At 52.2% G+C, this 20974-nt stretch overlaps 1 protein-coding gene across 2 annotated transcripts; it reads right to left on the reverse strand.

Annotated features, from left to right (window-relative positions):
* Positions 1-7211: 7211 nt before the first annotated feature.
* DACT3 (dishevelled binding antagonist of beta catenin 3) lies at positions 7212-20935 on the reverse strand. Of its 2 annotated transcripts, none has more exons than XM_024351480.3 (4): positions 20372-20935; positions 12557-12653; positions 12238-12390; positions 7212-9470 (listed from the first exon to the last, which is right to left on the reverse strand). In XM_024351480.3, exons 1-4 carry the CDS (start codon positions 20882-20884, stop codon positions 8080-8082), a joined length of 2154 nt encoding a protein of 717 aa, XP_024207248.1. In that variant the 5' UTR covers positions 20885-20935; the 3' UTR covers positions 7212-8079. The 2 variants fall into 2 exon arrangements, with proteins under 2 accessions (XP_024207248.1, XP_024207249.1); XM_024351481.3 differs by lacking the exon at positions 20372-20935 and adding an exon at positions 14202-14371.
* Positions 20936-20974: the final 39 nt, after the last annotated feature.

The following is a 20974-nucleotide window of genomic DNA, read 5'->3' on the forward strand; positions in this document are numbered from 1 at the left end:
TCACTCTGTCACCCATGCTGGTGTACAGTGGCACAATCTCGGCGCACTGCAACCTCTGCCTCCCAAGCTCAAGCAATTCTCATGCCTCAGCCTCCTGAGTAGCTGGTATTACAGGCATGTGCCACCAAATCCGGCTACTTTTTTTGTATTTTTAGTAGAGATGGGATTTCACCATGATGGCCAGGCTGGTCTCAAACTTTGGCCTCAAGTGATCCACCTGCCTCGGCCTCCCAAAGTGCTGGGATTACAGGCGTGAGCCACTGTAACCAGCCTAACTTTTTATTTTTTTTTTAGAGGCAGGGTCTGGCTATGTTGCTTAGGCTGGTCCTGAACTGTGAGCCACCACACCTGGGCTGGGGTCATCCTTGACTCCCCGCCTTCTCTCACACTCCACAAGTCACCCAGTAAGACATCCTGTTGGCTTTATCTTCAAAGCAATTCCAGAATCCAATCCCTCTCACTTCCTCCGCTGTCCCCACTTGGGTCCAGACACCGTTCCCTCCTGCTTGGACTATTACAGTGACCTCTGCATTGACCGCCTATCTTCTCCCTGTCCCCCTCAGCCTGTTTCCCACAGAGCAGCCAAAAGGACACTGTTTCAAAGTGTCCCCATATAATAGCAAGTGAGTATGTGGAGCAACCTGAACCCTCATAAGCTGGTGGGGATGTAAAATGGTGAAGTCGCTTTAGGAAACAACCTGGCAAGCCAGGCATGGAGGCTCATGCCTGTAATCCCAGCACTTTGGGAGGCTGAGGCGGGCAGATCACTTGAGGTCAGGAGTTCAAGAGCAGCCTGGGCAACATGGTGAAACCCCATCTGTACTAAAAATACAAAAATTAGCTGAGCATGGTGGTGCACGCCTGTAATCCCAGCTACTTGGGAGGCTGAGGCAGGAGAATCGCTTGAACCTGGCAGGCGAAGGTTGCAGTGAGCCAAGATCGCACGACTGCACTCCAGCCTGGGTGACAGAGTGAGACTCTATCTCAAAAAAAATCCTGGCAGTTCCTCAAAAGGTTAAACATAGAGTTAACGTATGACCCAGCAATTCCACTCCTAGGTGTATATCCAAGAGCAATAAAAACATACAAACACGTATATAAAAATGTTCACAGAGGCAATATTCATAATAGCCCAAAGCGGAAACAACACACGTTCATCAACTGATGAATGGACAAATGAAATGTGGTCTATCCAGACAATGGACTATCAATTATTTGTCAATAAAAGGAAATGAAGTACTAATACCTGCTACAACATGGATGAAAGTTGAAAACAGTATGCTGGCTGGGTGTGGTGGCTCACGCCTGTAACCCCGGCACTTTGGGAGGCCGAGGCAGGCAAGTTGCTTGAGCCCAGAAGTTCAAGACCAGCCTGAATAACATGGCAAGACCCTGTCTCTACAAAAAAATATTAAAAAATCAGCCAGGCACGGTGGCATGTACCTGCAGTCTCAGCTTCCCAGGAGGCTGAGGTGGGAGGATCACCTGAACCCAGGAGGTAGAGGCTGCAGGGAGCCGTGATTGCACCACTACTCTCCAACCTGGGCTAAGTGAAAGAAGCCAGTCACTAAAGGCCTGTATTGTATGATTCCATTTATATGACATGTCCAGAACTAGCAAATCTATAGAAGGCAAAAGTAGATTACTGGTTGCCAGGGGCTGGGAAGGTTGGAGGATGGCAGCTGTGGTGCAGGGTTTCTTTAGGTGGTGATGGAAATGTTTTAGAATTCATTGTGGTGATATTTGCACAACTCTGAATATATTAAAATACTGGTTTTTTCTTTTTTTTGAGACTGAGTCTTGCTCTGTTGCCCAGGCTGAAGTTCAGTGGCGTGATCTCGGCTCACTGCAAGCTCCGCCTCCCAAGTTCAAGAGATTCTCCCACTTCAGCCTCCTGAGTAGCTGGGATTACAGGCACGCACCACCACACCCAGCTAATTTTTTTGTATATTTAGTAGAGATGGGGTTTCACCATGTTGGCCAGGCTGGTCTTGAACTCCTGACCTCAAGTGATCTGCCCACTTCAGCCTCCTAAAGTGCTGGGATTACAGGCATGAGCCACCACGCCTGGCCACTAAAATACTGAATGTCTTTTATATTCAATATATTTAAAAACATTGAACTGTATACTTTACATGGGTAAATTTTTTGGTAGGTGAATATATCTCAGTACAGCTATTAACCCTGCCCCCCCCACCAAAAAAAAACTTTAAAAACTCTCTTTTATATGCTCAGAATTCTCCTATGGGTGCCAGGAAATAAAAACCAAAATCCCCACCATAGCCCATGAGGCCCCCACGATGTGACAGTCCTTACCTCCCCTCCCTCTCACCTCCCCACTCCAGCTGGCCTCCTTGCTGTTTTGCCAACATGCCAGGCAGAGTTTTGCCTCAGGGCCTTTGCACTGGCTGTTTCCTCTGCCCAGGATACTCTTCCCCAAGATATTCATAAGTCTCACTCCTCCACCTCCTTCAGGTCTCTGTTCAAATCTCATCTTCTCAATTAGACCATTCTTTTTTTTTAGACGGAGTCTTGCTCTGTCACCCAGGCTGGAGTGCAATGGCGCGATCTCGGCTCACTGCAACCTCTGCATCCCAGGTACAAGCGATTTTCCTGCCTCAGCCTCCCGAGTAGCTGGGACAACAGGCACATGCCACCACGCCTGGCTAACTTTTGTATTTTTAGTAGAGACGAGGTTTCACCATGTTGGCCAGGATGGTCTCAAACTCCTGACCTCAGGTGATCCACCTGCCTCGGCCTCCCAAAGTGGTGGGATTACAGGCATGAACCACCATCTTCTCAATTAGACCATTCTTGATCACTCTACTTAAAATTACACACTCCCTTGGCCAGGCACACTGGCTCATGCTTGTAATCCCAACACTTTGGGAGGCTTAGGCAGGAGGATCACTTGAGACTAGGAGTTGGAGACCAGCCTGGGCAACATGGTGAGACCCTGCCTCTGCAAAAAAAATAAAAATTAGCCATGCATGGTGGTGTGTGCCTGTAGTCCAAGCTGCTTGGGAGATTGAAGCAGAAGGATCCTTTTAGCCCAGGAGGTCAAGGTTGTAGTGAGCCATGGTTATGCCACTGCACTCCAGCCTGGGTGACAAAGTGAGACCCTATCTCAAAAACTAATAAGTAAAATTACAAACTCCCCGCTTCGCCACTCCACCCAATCCCCTCATATCTCTGGTCAGTTTTTCCCTATAGTCATCACCTTTAACAAACTATAGAATATATTTATTATGGTACCACCACCACCACCCCCAGCTTCCCTCCCTGGGACCCATTCCTGGTATATCCTTTTTAAGATCATGGATCCAGCAAATAGACCATGTAGGGCACTGACTAAGGCCATGAACTCTGAAAATAGTGTGCCTGAATTTTAATCCTGGCTTTGCCACCTATGAGCTTCAGATACATTTTTGTTTGTTTGTTTGTTTGTTTTTGAGATGGAGTCTCACTCTGTCACCCAGGCTGGAGTTCAGTGGCGTGATCTTGGCTCACTACAACCTCTGCCTCCCAGGTTCAAGTGATTCTCCTGCCTCAGCCTCCAAGTAGCTGGGATTACAGGCACCCACCACCACACCTGGCTAATTCTTTTTTTTTTTTTTTTTTTTTTTTTGAGACGGAGTCTCACTCTGTCACCCAGGCTGGAGTGCAGTGGCGCGATCTCGGCTCACTGCAAGCTCTGCCTCCTGGGTTCACACCATTCTCCTGCCTCAGTCTCCCGAGTAGCTGGGACTACAGGCGCCTGCCACCGCGCCCGGCTAATTTTTGTATTTTTAGTAGAGACAGGGTTTCAGTGTGTTAGCCAGGTGGTCTCGATCTCCTGACCTCGTGATCTGCCCGCCTCGGCCTCCCAAAGTGCTGGGATTACAGGCGTGAGCCACTGCGCCCGGCCTCCACACCCGGCTAATTTTTTAATTATTAGTGGAGACAGGGTTTCACCGTGTTGGCCAGGCTGGTCTCGAACTCCTGACCTCGTGAGACGTGACTTTCACCTTCCGCCATGATTGTGAGGCCCCCCCAGCCACGTGGAACTGTGAGTCTATGAAACCTCTTTTTCTTTAAAAATTACCCAGTCTCAGGTTATATCTTTATCAGCAGCATGAAAACAGACTAATACAGGTGGAGAGGATTAAATGGGTCAATATGTGTAAAGTGGTGAGAATAGAGTCCAGCACGTCATAAGTGCTCAAATAAGTGTTAGCTGTTATTTTTTGTAAGCACTAAAACCTTAAAAGGGAGACCCTTAAATATCCATCCATATTTACTTCAACCATTTTGGCCACTAAGTGACCTATGTAGCCCTAGACAAACAAATCTCTTCTCCTTTCTGACTTCAGTTGCCCCTTTTATGGAATGAAGTTGGAGTAATTGTTCCCAAGGGCCTGCCAAGCAATAGCTTTTCCTGGAAAAACTTTTAAAAATAACTTTTATTCATTATTACTCTAAGTGAAACATAGGTCTATCCCTCACCCTACCCCCACCATAGAAGCTCCACAGGGCAGGGGTTTTTTTTCCTGTTTTGTCCCCTGCTCTAACCCCAGTGCCTGGCTGGGCGCTGAAGATACAAGTGAACACAGCAGACCTGGTCCCTGCTCTTTCTGAGCTCAAAGGGAGGTAGATCTACCCATGCAGATTCAAAGGTCAAAGCAGCAACACACACCCATCCTTCTGACTGTGGATTCAGGTGGGGGCTGGGTCCTAGCCCTGGATCCCCCTTGCTTTGTGACCAGGGCAAGTAATGGCTCCTCTCTAAGCCTCCATTTACCCACCTGAAAACTGAGTATAATTTTACATACCCAATAGAAAAACAGGATGAGCACGGTGGTTCACGCCTGAAATCCTAACACTTTTGGTGGCCAAGGTGCAAGGATTGCTTGAGGTCAAGAATTCAAGGCCAGCCTGGGCAATATAGCAAGAGTTCATCTCTACAAAAAATTGGAAAATTAGCCAGGCGTTGTGGTGCATGCCTGTTAGTCCCAGCTGCTCAGGGGGGTTGAGGTGGGAGGATTGCTGAAGCCCAGGAGTTCAAGGCTGCAGTGAGCTATACCACTGCACTCCAGGCTGGGTGACAGATCAAGACCCTGTCTCAAAAAAAATAATAAAAAATAAGAGGAAGGAAAGAAGGAAGGAAGGAAGGAAAGAAGGAAGGAAGGAAGGAAGGAAGGAAGGAAGGAAAAGAGTAAAAAGGCAATTCACATAAGAGGAAATGCAAGAGCCAATAAGCACCCAAAACTATGTGTTACCTCAAGGAAAAGGGAGGAAACATGCTAATTAAAACAGAACACAGTTTCTCCCCATAAGATTTGCAAAATGAAAATGATCAATAGCATCTATCGTTTGGTGAAGGGGTAGAAAACAGAGATCTGAAAAACTGCTGTTAGAAATGTCAGCTGGGGGCAGTGCTAATGGATGGAAGTGTGGCAGTGTCCATTAAAAGTTCTTAAATTGGCATACTATTAATGACCAAGCAACTCTATTTCTAGGAATGGTCCTACAAAAATACACACAGACATGCACAAAGAGGCAAATACAAGGACATTACTGTAGCAAGATTCATAATAGCAAAAGAATTGGAGAGCTGACAATAGGGTTAGATTATGAGAATCCCCATAATGGAGTTTTTTTTGAGATGGCGTCTCACTCTGTCACCCAGGCTGGAGTGCAGTGCCGCGATCTTGGCTCACTACAACCTACACCTCCCAGGTTCAAGTGATTCTCCTGCCTCAGCCTCCCGAGTAGCTGGGACTATAGGCACACGCCACCACGCCTGGTTAATTTTTGTATTTTTAGTAGAGACAGGGTTTTGCCATGTTGGCCAGGCTGGTCTCGAACTCCTGACCTCAGGTGATTCACCTGCCTTGGCCTCCCAGAGTGCTGGGATTACAGGTGTGAGCCACCTCACCTGACCATAATGGAGTCTTATATGCACCTATCAATAATAATATAGTGATAGGAAAATGTGTTACCCAAATTTAGATGAAATGGGCCAGACATGGTGGCTCACATCTGTAATCCTAACACTTTGGGAGGCCAAGGCAGGAGGATCACTTCAGCCTACGAGTTCAAGACCAGCCTGGGCAACATAAGGAGATCCCATCTCTACAAAAAGTTTAAAAATAGCTGGGCAGGGTGATGTGGACCTGTGGTCCCAGCTACTCAGGAGGCTGAAGTGGGAGGACTGTTTGAGCCTGAGGGGTTGATGCTACAGTGAGTCATCATCACACCACTGCTCTCCAGCCTGGGTAATAGAGCAAGACCCCATCTCAAAAAATAAAAGAAAAAATAAGTAGATTTAGATGAAATGGACAAATTCTTAGATGAATAGGGCCTAGCAAAACTGACACAAGAAAAAATAGAAAACCTAAATAGTACTATAACTATCAAAGAAATTCAATCCTTAATTTAAACCCTCCCCATAAAGAAATCTTCAGGCACAGAGATTTCACACAAAGAAGTGATAAACACTGCATACATATAGTTCAATTTATGTAAATATATAATTTCACACATATATTACATATATAACTATATGTATATTCATACATATATATTTATATAGTTATTTAGATTCATATATATATGCAAACACATAAACATGGGAGGATGCACATCGAACTGCGGATTATGATGACCGTCAGAGAGGGGATTTAGGGGCTGTTTCCCATGCTGTTCCCATTTTTGTGAAACCATATTTTTTTGTTTTCTGAGACAGGGTCTTGCTTGTCATCCAGGCTGGCGTGCAGTGGCACAATCATGGCTCACTGCAGCCTGGGCCTCCCAGACTCACATGATGCTCCCACCTCAGCCTCCTGAGCAGCTGATAGTTCAGGAATGACCTACCACGCCCAGCTAATTTTTGTATTTTCTGTAGAGATGGGGTTTTACCATGTTGCCCAAGCTGGTCTTGAACTCCTGGGCTCAAGATATCCCCCTACCCCTGCCTCCCAAAGTGCTGGGATTATAGGCATGAGCCATCACATCCCGCCTGAAATCGTACTTATAACCAAACATAACCCAATCAAAGGTTAGATTCCTTGATGTAAAATAGCCAATGGTAGGAAGATGATGTTGAGATTCACCCTGGGACCTCCCTGGAAACTGCCATATCCACAGCAAACAGAAGTTGCTCAATAAATGTTAGTCCAAAGGAAAAAGAGCATTTCTCCCATTTAATCATTCAGTGAGAGTCCACCACATATGTTACACTGTGCATTTATTTACAAAGAGGTTAGAGAAACACACAGAATCTGGCCCCCCTTTGCACTGGGGAGTCACCATCGTCATAATAAATACAGTAATTTTAAAAAAGAAAAAAAATACTAGATTGGAACAGCTGAGGGTCATCAGGCTTCCCCCATTCCCTCTCACAGGGAGTGGGGGGCATGAGATAGAAACCATCTTCCTTCCCCTCTTCTACCTCCGAATCCTCCATAATTGTCCAGGGATCGAAGTGAGAGTCCTTCTTTCCAGGTGTTACCAACCCCTACTTGACCCTCAAAACCCCCAAATCAGTGCTCCTTCCCTTCCCAGGGCACTCTGCAGGAACCACCTGAGTCAGACACAGAGTCTCTGACCAGGGTGCCAAGGGGATATCTTAAGGGCCCAGGGACATGGAGGGGGCACTTTGTGAATGAGAGGGGGCCATAGCTGGGCAAGGAAAGGAGGAATGAGAGGGCTCATCAGGAATGAGAGGGAGAGCGGTGAAGGGGAACAAACAGACTAGGCTTCTAAACTAAAACGGGGAAATTCAAACCGAATTACCCCTTTTGCATACATGGACACTTACTGTACAGATGAGGAAAGTGACGCCCAGAGAAGGGGAACTGTCTTGCCCAAGGGCTTCCAAGCTAGAAGCTGAACTGGGTCAAACAGGGCTCCTCCCCATTCCTCTCGGTGGTGGTGGGGGAGCCTTTTCAACCAAGACTGTTAGGAGTGGGGAGAGTGAGGGGGGTCTTTGGAAGCAGAGAAAACGATGGTCTTTGGAAGGTAGATGTGGAAGGGTCAGTGGTTGGGAGTGTGGAGGTGCAGAGGCCATGAAGGGGGAGCCCAAGCAAATCCCCAAACTCACACTGTAGTCATGACCTTGAGAGAACCCGAACGGAAACGCAGTATCTTTTTCTTGAGCGCGTGGGAAGCTTTGATTTTCACGAAGACTTTGGCGGGGCCTGCGGGCGCCCCTGCACCTGCTCCACCCCCAGAGGCCGCGGTGGCCGCCACCAGCTGCTGCGGCCACACGAGGCCACCGCTGCCGTCTGAGTCGCTGGAGGCAGAGCTGAAGGCAGGCGATTCTCCCTCGCTGGCGCTCGATTCGCTCTCCCCGTAACCCCCGCCGACGCCTCCCGCAGGCCCCCGGCGTCCCAGGGGCCCCAGGCGCCCAGCCGAGCACTCGGAGTCGCTGCCCGCGCAGCCGTAGAGCAGACGACGCTGGGGAGCTGACGGGGACGGGCCAGGGCCGGGAACACGCGCCGCAGGGGCTCGGGGCCGCACGCGGCGCCCATCGGCAGCGTCGATCTCCGCAGTGGAGCGCCAGCGACGGCAGGACCCTGCGGCCTGGGCCGCCAGCGTGGGCGCTGGGCCGCGGCGTGGCCGTGGCGGCCGAGGCTCTTCCCGCTCCGCCGTGGGGTACTTAGGGGGCCCCGAAGGGACCGCGGAGGCGCGGCCCAGCAGGCTGGTCTCGGACTGGGAGCGCGAGGCCTTGCGGGCCCTGGGCGAGCCGCGGCGGCCCGAAGCCTCGGCCATGCGTCCACGGCGGCCGGCGGCCCGGGGACGCTCCCGGGGTGGTGACTGCTCCACGCTGCGGCCGCGGGTCAGTGGCGGCGGTTTGCGGCGGGCGGCGCGGCCAGGGAGGCCTCGGGTGGCCGCCTGCGCGCCCGGGATGTACTGCGCCTTCACCAAGCGGCCCTCAGCCGGGCTGTCGGGGGGTGAGGGGGCGGCGGGCGGCGCGGCGGGCTCGGGTGCCGCCTCCGACTCCCACGACGACGCCCAGGCGCGGCTCAAGGCGGCAGGGCTGGTGGGGTGGCCCCCGACGCGCTCCAACGAGGGCTCCCGCGCGGGTCGCGCGCTGCCGGGGGACGGAGACGCGTCGGGCGGCCGCTGGCGCACGCTGTTCTGGCGCCGCGGGCCGCCGTCCGCGCCCCCGGGACTGGTCCGGGGCTGGCCCGCCCCCCGGCGGCGGCGCCTGCGCAGGAGCGCCGAGATGTAGCCGTCCAGGGGCCGCCCTGCGCCCCCCACGTCGGGCGAGTCGGTGGGAGGGCGGCCGCAGGGCCGCGGGCTGCGCATCGCCACGGCGTGCAGGGGGCTGGGCGTCAGAAAGGGCCCGGCGCGGGCCCGCCGCTCCGCCGAGGAGCAGGCCTCCGGGCCGGCGGACCCCCCTGCCGGCGGGTAGGGCGCTGAGAAGGACCGCGGCACCGCTGCCCGCGCGCCCACCACCTCCGGAGCGCTGGGACTGGCGTCTCCTAGGGAAGGAAGGCCAAAAAAAAAAAAAAGAAAGAAAAAAAAAAGAGAGTGGAGGGGCTCTCAAAGTCCTTTCCCATTTCTCATCCAGCCCGGAAGGGGCGGGTTGCCTCCCTCCCTTCCATCCTCATCGCAGCAAAAACCCTGCTCTCACACCTTCCTTCTTGTAAAATTCATAATAAAATCTTTACAGGGTCCTACAAGACCCTGCGTGACTTGTCCTGCCTCTGCCTCTCCAACTCTCACAACATCTTACCCCCTATTTTTTTTTTTTTTTTTTTTTTTGAGACAGAGTCTCGTTCTGTCGCCCCGGCTGGAGTGCAGTAGCCCGATCTCGGCTCACTGCAAGCTCCGCCTCCCGGGTTCATGCCATTCTCCTCCTGAGTGGCTGGGACTACAGGCGCCCGCCACCACGCCCGGCTAATTTTTTTGTATTTTTAGTAGAGACGGGGTTTCACCGTGTTCGCCAGGATGGTCTCGATCTCCTGACCTCGTGATCCTCCCGCCTCGGCCTCCCAAAGTGCTGGGATTACAGGTGTGAGCCACTGCGCCTGGCCTTTTTTTTTTTTAGACAGGTTCTTGCTTGCTCTGTCACCCAGGCTGGAGTGCAGTGGCGCAATCATAGCTCACTGCAGTTTCCAGCTCCTGGGCTCAAGGGATCCTCTCGCCTTATCTTCCTGAACGGCTGGGACTACAGGAACGCATCAGCATGCCCTGCTGATTTTTTGATTTTTTGTAGGGATGGGGTCTCACTGTGTTGCCCAGTCTGGTCTCCAACTCCCAGGCTCAAATAATCCTCCCGCCTCAGCCTCCTAAAGTGCTGGGATTACAGGCATGAACCACTGAGCTGACCCTTCTCCTCTACTTATAGGACTCCAGCCACACTGGCCTCCTGAAAGCAGGCGCCAGTCACATTCTGGCCTCAGAGCCTTTCTGCTTCCCATTCCAGATTCCAGATTCCCAGAATGCTCTTCCTTCTGGATATCTGCTAGGTCCACTCCCCCACTTAGTTCAGGGCACAACTCAAATGTTACAGTCTCAGTGAAGCCCTCCCCAGCCATATTTTCTAAAATTGCACTTCCCTCCCCAAACTCAAAGGGACACTTCTGAGTCCCTTTCCCCGGCTTATTTCTTGTCATAGCACATGGCATTATTTTGTACCCTAGATATTTGACTTATTTATCCTGGTTTATCTATCTATCTATCTATCTATCTATTTATTTATTTATTTATTTATTTTTTGACGAAGTCTCGCTCTGTCACCCAGGCTGGAGTGCAGTGGCATGATCTCAGCTCACTGCAATCTCTGCCACCCGGGTTCAAGCGATTCTCCTGCCTCAGCCTCCTGAGTAGCTGGGATTACAGGCACGCACCACCACGCCCAGCTAATTTTTGTATTTTTTGTAGAGACGGGGTTTGACCATGTTGGTCAGGCTGGTCTGGAACTCCAGACCTCGTGATCTGCCCGTCTCGGCCTCCCAAAGTGCTGGGATTACAGGCATGAGCCACCGCGCCTGGCCATTTATCCTGTATTTTATCTATTCCTCCAACTAGGCTGGCAGTTTCCTGAGGGCAGGGATTTGCCTGTTTTGTTCATTACTGTTCATTTTGTTCATTGCTCCTGGGATACTGCTAGATAGCACATAGTGGGAGCTCAAAAACTTACTTGTATGAATGAATGACAGCAGTTCCTGTTTACCAGTGACTGCCATGCACCAAGTCCAATGCCTTAGAGCAGAGGCTCACTGAATATTCAAAAATATCCCCTTAGGGCAGGCACTGTTTGTGTGTGTGTGTGTGTGTGGCTGGTGTTTTATTTTTATCTTTTTGAAGCAGAGTCTTGCTCTGTCACCCAGGCTGGAGCGCAGTGACACCATCTCAGCTCACTGCAACCTCTGCCTCCCAGGTTCAAGCAATCCTCCTGCCTCAGCCTCCCAAGTAGCTGGGATACAGGCATGCACCACAATGCCTGGCTATTGAGGCACTGTTATTATACCATTATTTATTTATTTATTTATTTTGAGATGGAGTCTCACTCTGTCACCCTGGCTAGAGTGCAGCGGCTCCATCTTGGCTCACTGCAACCTCCACCTCCAGGGTTCAAGCAATTCTCCTGTTTCAGTCTTCAGAGTAGATGGGACTACAGGCACACACCACCACGCCCAGCTAAGTTTTGTATTTTTAGTAGAGACAGGATTTTACCATATTGGTCAGGTTGGTCTCGAACTCCTGATCTCAGGTGATCCACCTGCTTTGGCCTCCCAAAGTGTTGGGATTACAGGCATGAGCCACTGTGCCCAGCCTATTTATTTATTTATTTTGAGACAGAGTCTTGCTCTGTCACCCAGACTGGAGGGCAGTGGCACAATCTTGGCTCACTGCAACCTCCACCTCCCAGGTTCAAGCGATCCTCCCACCTCAGCCTCCCGAGTAGCTGGAATTACAGGTGTTCGCTACCACGCCCAACTAATTTTTGTATAGACGGGGTTTCACTATGTTGGCCAGGCTGGTCTCAATCTCCTGGCCTCAAGTGATCCGCCCACCTCCCAAAGTGCTGGGATTACAGGCGAGAGCCACCGCACCCGGCCATATTTCATTTTAACAGATGGAAAAACAGAGACCCAGAAATAAGAGACCTGCTCATAATCACGTGAAAAGGAAATGTCACAGCTGGAATTGGAATCCAGGCCCGATTCGGAAGTCTGTGCCCACAACCATCCTCTTACTGTCCTTTCCCTGGCCCCAGGGCCCCACCCTCACCCACCTTACCTAGGGACTTGGGCCTCTCACTGGCATAGATGCCCCGGGGCTCAGAGGGACCCAGGCGACCATAGGAGCTGGATCCAGAGAAGCCACTGTCCCCACAGAAGGTTGAGGGTGGTGAATCTGGACCTCCTGTAGAGCTGGGATCTTCATAGAAGCCTAAATTTCCAGGAGAAGCAGAGAGACTTCAGGGGGTTTGGGTGAGAAAACCAGAGCTGGGGAAAGGAGGAGATGGCGTGGGGAGAGACACGGGGGGCCTGAGAAATAGGGATACGGGGAACATGGAGGCATCCCAGGCAAACCCTACCCCTCCATCCATGCTCACCCGAGCTACGCCCGCTCTCCTGTTCCAGGCCCCCAGACTCCAGGCTCAGGTCTCCCAGCTGCTGTCCCAGGTCCCAGACGAGACCAGGCAGGGCCTCCTGAAGGCATAGGGAGAGAAGGATGGTCAGAAGGCCCCCAGTCCTCTGCCGACTGGTCCCCTATTCCACGAGCTCATGGGCAGAGTTTCACTTTGACAATGAGGCTCTCGCTTCAAAGGATAAAAGCAGTACCTGAGTCCCAGGACCCCCTCAAGATCTGTGTCCCTTCATCCCCATTAGAAAGTCCTTCTGACGTTCCAACTCCAGTCCTTCATGCTGCAGCCCCATCTCATTCCCTCTTAGGTGTGATGAGGCCTCAGAAAACCCCCATCTCTTGCCCCGTCTTTATCAGTTGCTACCCCCAATCTGTGCTCAGAGCCCCTCAACCCTGATTAGAATGTCCCTCTTTGAGTCTAACTTCAGGATTGCTGTAAGGACAGTTTACTGCTAAAAGGTGGTGTCCAGGACCCCCAGATCCCTTAGTCATAGGTCTGCCTTCTTCTCCAAGTTTTTCTTTTTTAATTTTTATTTATTTATTTATTTTGAGATAGGGTCTCACTCTGTCGCCTAGGCTGGAGGGCAGTGGCGTGATCCCAGCTCACTGCAGCCTCTACTTCCCGGGATCAGGCAATTCACCCACCTCAGCCTCCTGAGTAGCTGGGATTACAGGCGCCCGCCACCACGCCCAGATAATTTTTGTGTTTTCAGTAGAGGCAGGGTTTCACCATGTTGCCCAGGCTGATCTTGAACTCCTGACCTCAGGTGATCCACCTGCCTTGGCCTCCCAAAGTGCCGGGATTACAGGCATGAGCCACTGCGCCCAGCCTCTCCCCGTCTTTGACCTTCTTTCTCAGATACGCCCATTGCCCCTTATCACCAACAGAAGGTCCTTTTGTGAGTCTTCCTTAAGTCCTTCCTGCTGCAGATTGCCTCTTTCCCCCATATGGGTAAAATAGGCTGACCACGACTCATAAACGTCTTTGCTCTCCCTTCAGAAAGAACCTCCCAAGCCTCCTAGACAGTCCTGTGAGTCTAGCCTTACTGGTACTGCAGCAGCCATCCCAGCACGTTCCTTTGCCCTAGAGACCACATCCTCCTTCTGCCTTTGGTCCACTCCCACCAGGAAGCTCCAGTGGGTCTACCTTTCCTCATCGCCATAAGAAGTTTCCGGGAGTCAGGCCGGGCGCAGTGGCTCACGCCTATAATCCCAGCACTTTGGGAGGCTGAGGCGGGCGGATCACATGAGGTCAGGAGTTGGAACCAGCCTGGCCAATATGGTGAAACCTTGTCTCCCTTAAAAATACAAAAACTAGCGGGGCGTGGTGGTTTGCGCCTGTAGTCCCAGCTACTAGAGAGGCTGAGGCGGGAGGATTGCTTGAGCCCAGGAGGCAGAGGTTGCAGTGAGCCGAGATCACACCATTGCACTCCAGCCTAAGCAACACAGCAAGACTGACAAAAAAAAGGAAAAAAGAAAAAGAAATTTCCATGAGTCTACCCTGGATCCTTCTTGCCGCAGGAAAAGAGCACTTCTCACGGATGGGGTCTCCAAGACATTAGGATTTAATCTCATTTTAGAAAAGAGAGGGTCAGAGCCAGAAAAAGTCTCACATGGGTCTGAGTGAGGCCGGGTAGCAGCAGGCAGCCTCGGGCTGACGGTTGACCCTTAGACAAAAGCGGCTTGTCTGGACCGCAGGAGGGAGGGAAGTGGGGAGGAGGGTTTGGGAGGGCAGGCACCCAGCACTGCCTATTTAGGGCAGAAAGACTGGCCGGCTCCCCGGCAGCCACAACCCCCCCGCCCCATCCCAGTCTCTCCAGGGCCCAGCCTCTCCCATCCCCCTAGAACAGAAGCCCCCATCCGGGCCTGTTTATTCGAGGAAGGTCAACAAATCCTTCCACTCTGGGCTCCTGCCCTGGGTATATTGAGATGCTCACAGTGAAGTCATCTTTGAGCGGAACTCAAAAAAGCAGCTGAATTGTGCGCATCAGGAAGTAACTAAAAAAAAATCTCTCGGACCTACCATGTACCCCATGTCACATCCGTCACAAATCACTGGCATGCTCACTCCCCTCTAGCCACGCCTGGCCTTGCCACTGTCCCTCGAACATACCATGTATGCGCCTACCTCGGGAGAATGTTTCCCCCACATACCTTCCTTGCTTCATTCAGATCTTTGGTGATCTCTTCTCTGACACCTTTCCAAAATAGCTCCCCTGTCATTGTGCACCCCGTTGCCCTGCTTTTCGGGTTTTTTCTACATATCAGTAATGACCTCTCGATTTAAAATTATACATCAGGCCGGGCTCGGTGGCTCACGCCTGTAATCCCAGCACCTTGGGAGGCCAAGGCAGGGAGGATCACTTGAGGTCAGGAGTTCAAGATCAGCCTGGCCAACATGGTGAAACCCCGTCTCTACTAGAAATACAAAAAATAGCCAGGTGTGGTGGTGCGTGCCTGTAATCCCAGCTACCCAAGAGGCTGAAGCAGGAGAACTGCTTGAACCAGGGAGGCGGAGGTTGCAGTGAGCCGAGATCACGCCACTGCACTCCAGCCTGGGAGACAGTAAGATTTCATCTCCAAAAACAACTAAAATAAAATAAAAGTATACATCAAGGTATCATTTGTTTGTTGAATCTCTCACTAGAATGTCAGCCCTAGGAACGCAGAGATTTGTCTGTTTAGCTCACAGGTGCACCCCCACCCAGTGCCTAGAACAGTGCCTGGCACAAAGTGGGTGCTCAGGAAATATTTAATGGGCTGGGTGTGGTGGCTTATGCCTATCATCCCAGCACTCTGGAAGTGCCAAGGCGGGAGGATCGCTGGAGGCCGAGAGTTCAAGACCAGCCTAGGCGACATAGTGAGACCCAGTCTCTCTCTGTCTCTCTCTCTCTCTATATATACACACACACACACACACATATATACACACACATATATATACACACATATATACACACATATATATACACACATGTATATACACATATATGTATATATATGAAATTTATTTATTTATTTATTTATTTATTTATTTATTTTTGAGATGGAATCTAGCTCTACCGCTCAGGCTGGAGTGCAGTGGTGCAGCCTCCACCTCCCAGGTTCAAGTGATTTTTTTTTTTTTTTGCCTCAGCCTCCCAAGCAGCTGGGATGACAAGCATGTCCCACCACACTTGGCTAATTTTTGTGTTTTTAGTAGAGACAGGGTTTCATCATGTTGGCCAGGTTGGTCTCGAACTCCTGACTACAAGTCATCCGCCCACCTCAGCCTCCCAAAGTGCTGGGATTGCATGCGTGAGCCACTGTGCCTGGTCTTTTTTATTTTATTTTTGAGACAAGATCTCACTGTCTCACCAGGCTGGACTGCAGTGGCACGATCACGGCTCACTGCAGCCTTCACCTCCTGGGCTCAGGTGATCCTACCACCTCAGCCTCCCAAGTAGCTGGGACTACAGGCACATGCCACCACACCCCTGCTAATTTTTGTATTTTTTTGTAGAGACAGGGTCTCCCTGTGTTGCATAGGCTTGTCTCGAACTCCTGGGCTTGAGCAGTCCTCCCGCCTCGGTCTCTTAAAGTGCTGGGATTGCAGGCATGAGCCATTGCACCCAGCTGTCTATTTTTTAAAAAGAAATATTAGATGAAAGAATGAATGTATACAATGGAATACTACACAGCTGTTAAAATGGAATGAGTCAAATTTCTATATAGAATCATTACCAAGATATAGCATTGAGCAGAAACAGAAAAGGGCAGAATATATATAGTATGAGTGACTCAGAATTACCTGGAGGGCTTGTGAAAGCCCAAATGACTGAGTCCCATTCCCAGAGCTTTTGATTCCAGCCTGCAGTCACGCCCAAGTAGTTGTATGGCTAACAAGTTCCATGTCATGTGGTGCTGCTGGCTAGGAGGCCACACTTTGACTGGCATAGTCTCTGGGACCTCACCCAAGAGACTAGAATTTGTAAAAAGCAAAGCTTTGACAAAAGCTCTACGTTTTTTGGTATGTAAACAGTTTCTGTTAGGAGATATGTTGGAAGAGGTCTGGGAGGTGACACTAAGGTGACAATGATGGTGACCTCAGGGGATAGGTTGGATTTAGGGGCTCCGGGGAGGAATGAGGGGACTGGATGGTGGAAGGAAGTGTTTAAGGAGGCGTGACTTGGCATCACATTAAGCTCTGCTGCTCCCCAGCTGTGTGACCTTGGGTGGGTGACTTTACCTCTCTGGGCTTCAGTTTCCTTATCTATAACTGGGCATCATAGGACACCATCTCCTGGAGGTTATTGTGAGGATTAAATGAGTTTTGTTTTTTTGTTTTTTTTTTTTTTTGAGACAGAGTCTTGCTCTGTCGCCCAGGCTGGAGTGCAGTGGCACAATCTCGGCTCACTGCAAGCTCCGCCTCCTGGGTTCACGCCATTCTCCTGCCTCAGCTTCCCGAGTAGCTGGGACTACAGGCACCCGCCACCACGCCCAGCTAATTTTTTGTATTTTTAGTAGAGACGGGGTTTCACCACGTTAGCCAAGATGGTCTCAATCTCCTGACCTCGTGATCTGCCTGCCTCGGCCTCCCAAAGTGCTGGAATTACAGGCGTGAGCCACCGTGCCCGGCCAATGAGTTTCTTTTGACACATAATAAATGCCAGTTTGTATGATTACAGGAAAGCTATGAATTTCTTACAAGGATAATAGAAAATGTTTCCATTGTTTAATTAAAAATAAACGTAGGTGTCGGGCGCAGTGGCTCACGCCTGTAATCCCAACAACTTTGGGAGGCCGAGGCGGGAGGATCACTTGAGGCCAGGAATTCAAGACCAGCCTGGCCAACATGGTGAAAGCCCATCTCTACTAAAAATACAAAAATTAGCCAGGGGTGATGGTGCATGCCTGTAATTCCAGTTACTCGGGAGGCTGAGGCAGGAGAATCGCTTGAATCCAGGAGGTGGAGGTTGCAGTGAGCCGAGAATCACTTGAACCTAGGAGGTGGAGGTTGCAGTGAGCAGAGATTGTGCCACTGCACTCCGGCCTGGGTGACAGAGCAAGATTCTGTCTCAATGAATAAATAAATAAAGGCCAGGTACAGTAGCTCACACCTGCAATCCCAGTGCTTTGAGAGGCTGAGACAGAAGGATTGCTTGAGCCCAGGAGTTGGAGACCAGCCTAAACAACATAGCAAGACCTCATATCTTTAAAAAAAAAAAAAAAATTAGCCAAGTGTGGCGGTGTGCACCTGTAGTCCTAGCTTCTTGGGAGGCTGAGGCAGGAGGATTGCTTAAGGCCAAGTTAGAGGCTACAGTGAGCTATGATCATGCCACTGCACTTCAGCCTGAGAGACTTTGTCTCCAAAAATAAATGAATAAATAAATATATCATTTAAAAATACATAAATAAACGTGAAAGGATAGACTTTTTGATAAGTTCTGCCAAGTCCAATTCCGGTTCTTCCATTACAAGGAAGAGCAGAAATTAGGGAGACAGACAGGAGATGCCTCCTCCTCTCCAGCACCTAGACGCCCCCCAAAAATATTCCAAGTCTACACCCCTCTATTTGCAAGTCTGGCCTCATTCCTTCCAGTTGCAAAAGGATGAATCTTTAAAAGATTAGAAAGTCCTTGGCCTGAGTCTGGCTCTCTGCCTCCTCACGGTGCCCCTCATCCTTCCTCTGCAGGCTTAATAAGAGTGTGGTTAGGACCCCTGGAGACCCCTTTGCCCAAACTTCCCTTACCTTGTTTCTCCCCTCACATGCCCCTCGTTGGTATCCAGTGCCCATTTATCTCTATTAGGAAGTCATTCTGCAAGTCTAACTTAAGTTATTCTTGATGAAAGGAACCTTTTTCCTTCTTGAGAGCAAGCAGGACCCAGGGAGCCCCTGCCCTCACCCAGGATTCCTGCCTCTCTTCTCTGCAACACCCCTGATCTTTACCTGGTATCCCCATCATTCCTATTAGAAAGTAATCAAGTCTGGCTTCAGTCTTTCTTGCCTTGAAGGAAGTGTATTCCTGGCAGGGGCTGGGGGTGGGGGGATAAGTCATAAGACAAGGGTTGGGGGATCAGAGGAAGCCCTAACCCACTCTTCAGAGGGACCCAGGAACCCCCAGCACTAGAGAAGTTTATATTTAGCGCTTCTCTGCTCCTCCTCCTCCCCCCGCCTGCCACCGCCTCCTCCCTGATGCTGGGACAAGCTTTGCCTAGAGACTGGGGGGTGGGGGGACAGGCCTCTCCACTATCAGCTCATGCCGGGAGGACAGAGGGCTGAGGGGGAAGAGGGGACAGAGGGACCGAGGAGAGGGAGACTGAAGGGCAGAGATGGGGAAGGTGAAGGGTGAAAAGGGGAGAGACCGAGGGCAGAGGGGGAGAGGACACAGCTACCCACAGCTACCCCATCCTCATGCCTCGCCTTCTCCTTGTCAGGATGGAAGGCGCCTTCCAAGCCGAGCCAGCTTGGGGTGGGGGGAGCTAGCGAAGGCCCCCACAATCCGTCTCTAACTTTGGGAGGGGGTGGGGCCTCCCACAGCTGTTTCTGTTTCCAGAAAAGAATGTGCAGGGGGGTCCCACTCCTGAGAGGGGGAGGGGCCGGGCGTGCAGCCCCGGGAGCCTGGCTTCAGTCTTCCTCCCCAGTCCCCATCTGGGGAGGGGGCGGTCGAGGTCAGCGGCGGGGAGAGCCCCCTCCACTGCCACCTCGGCTCAGGTTTCCCGAAACGGGAAGCTCTGGCCACACACAGGCTTGGGGATGGGGATCTGCCGTGGAGCCAGGGTGTGCGGGCTGGGGGGAGGGGAAGACAGACTGAGCCTGGGACGTCGGGCAAGAAGAAGAGAGCGAGGTGCAGACAGGCAGGAAGGGAAGGCCAAGGAGACAGATGCAGAGGGACACAGAGATCACAGAGACAGAGAGACAGGATGAAGAAAGAGAAGCAGACACAGAAAGTCACAGGGATGTGGCAGGACGGAGAGAGTGACAGAACCCCAGGACGAGATCGGGAGACTCAAGGAATGACATAGAAAGGGGAGAGGCATGGGGCCTCCTCAAGTCATTCCGGAGACCTCTGCCCATCTTCCACCATGAGAACACCCAGAGTCCAGAAGTCTCCCCCAGGCGCTGCCTCGACCTGCCTCCCCTTGGGTCAAGGAGAGCTGGGGCCAGGTAGGAAGCAGGGGAAGTGTCACCAAAGGGTCAAGATCCCAGTGGGGGGTCCTCAGGGACTGTGAGCTTCCTCTCAGCAGTGGTCCCTCCCTCTGGAGGCCCTGAGATTCCCCTCCTCCCACCCCGCCCCCTCCAGAGATCTCCAAGCACACCAGGACTTAGGGAAGATGGAGCCCTGGTGGCGGGGCCCAGAGAAGGGCATGTTTGGAGCCTGGCTGTGTCACCTTGGGTGAGTCGCTTGCTCTCTCTGAGCCTCAATTTGTCTCTCTGTTAAATGGGGACTATCACCCCCTTTCCCAAGCCGCAAGAAGACAACGCCTGCAAAGTATCCAGTCTCGGGTTTGACACATACTTGGCGCCCACAAGGATTTTCTTTGGGGAAGGGGTGTAAGAGACAGGGCCTGTGTTTCTCACGAGGCCCCACTGGGGGCGATGCAGTTCCCCCTCCCCCGATTTGGGGGCGGGGAGGCCAGGTCCGGCCCGCCGCCGGAACTCCGGGGTCGCCAGCCCCACCCCCTGTCCTTTCTCACTCCCTGCCTACCCGGGTCCCCAACCCCCGCCCGGTGTCTGAGCATCCAACCGAGACAGACAGACACAGATGGGGGTGGAGGGACGGACGGACAGGCAGCCCCTTACCAGCTGCTCCTCCAGGGCCGCTGCGGCCCGGCGCGCCGCCGCCGCATCTTCATCCTCATCGGCGTCCTCCTCGTCCTCGGCCTCGGCGCCCCCCATTCCGGGCTGGGCCAGCCGCAGCGCCTGCTGCACGCGGTACTCCTGCCTCTCCCGGAGCCAATGTAACTCGCAGAGCCCGGCCAGGCTACCCTCCAGCCAGCCCCGCAGCCGGCCCCGCTCAGGGCTCACCGGGAACGAGAAGGCCCGGATCATGGCTGCGGCCCCCCGCCCCAGCCCGGCCGGGCCCCGCGGCCACCCCTCTCCCGGTCCCACCTCCCCGCCCCAGCAGCCTGCCCGCCCGCCCGCTTGCCGGGCTGTCACCGTCTCATCTGCATAGGCGCCCGCCCATTGGGCCGCCCACCCGCGCCTTATCTGCATGGCCACGCCCCCGGCGACCGAGCAACAGCCGCCTATTGGCGAATAAGCTTCCTGACGAAGACTCTCGGGCGTGCAACCGCACCGCCCAACACGACGCATGCTCGCAACTGCCTACTCACTCCGCTCGCCACGCCCCCTCCGTGCAACTGCCTCGGGGCCCTGGCCACGCCCCACCACGCGTCACAATGA

Source organism: Pan troglodytes, chromosome 20 (assembly GCF_028858775.2).
Source record: "Pan troglodytes isolate AG18354 chromosome 20, NHGRI_mPanTro3-v2.0_pri, whole genome shotgun sequence".
Taxonomy (NCBI): Eukaryota; Metazoa; Chordata; class Mammalia; order Primates; family Hominidae; genus Pan; species Pan troglodytes.

Bases quoted from the DNA above. Each gene is read 5' to 3' on its own strand.
- DACT3 (XM_024351480.3), bottom strand. From the start codon at position 20,884: ATGCGTCGTGTTGGGCGGTGCGGTTGCACGCCCGAGAGTCTTCGTCAG. The intron at 12,391-12,556 runs GTGAGCATGGAT...CTGGAAATTTAG, and splicing joins GGAGAGCGGGCGTAGCTCGG to GCTTCTATGAAGATCCCAGC. The intron at 9,471-12,237 runs GTAAGGTGGGTG...TTCCTTCCCTAG, and splicing joins TGAGAGGCCCAAGTCCCTAG to GAGACGCCAGTCCCAGCGCT.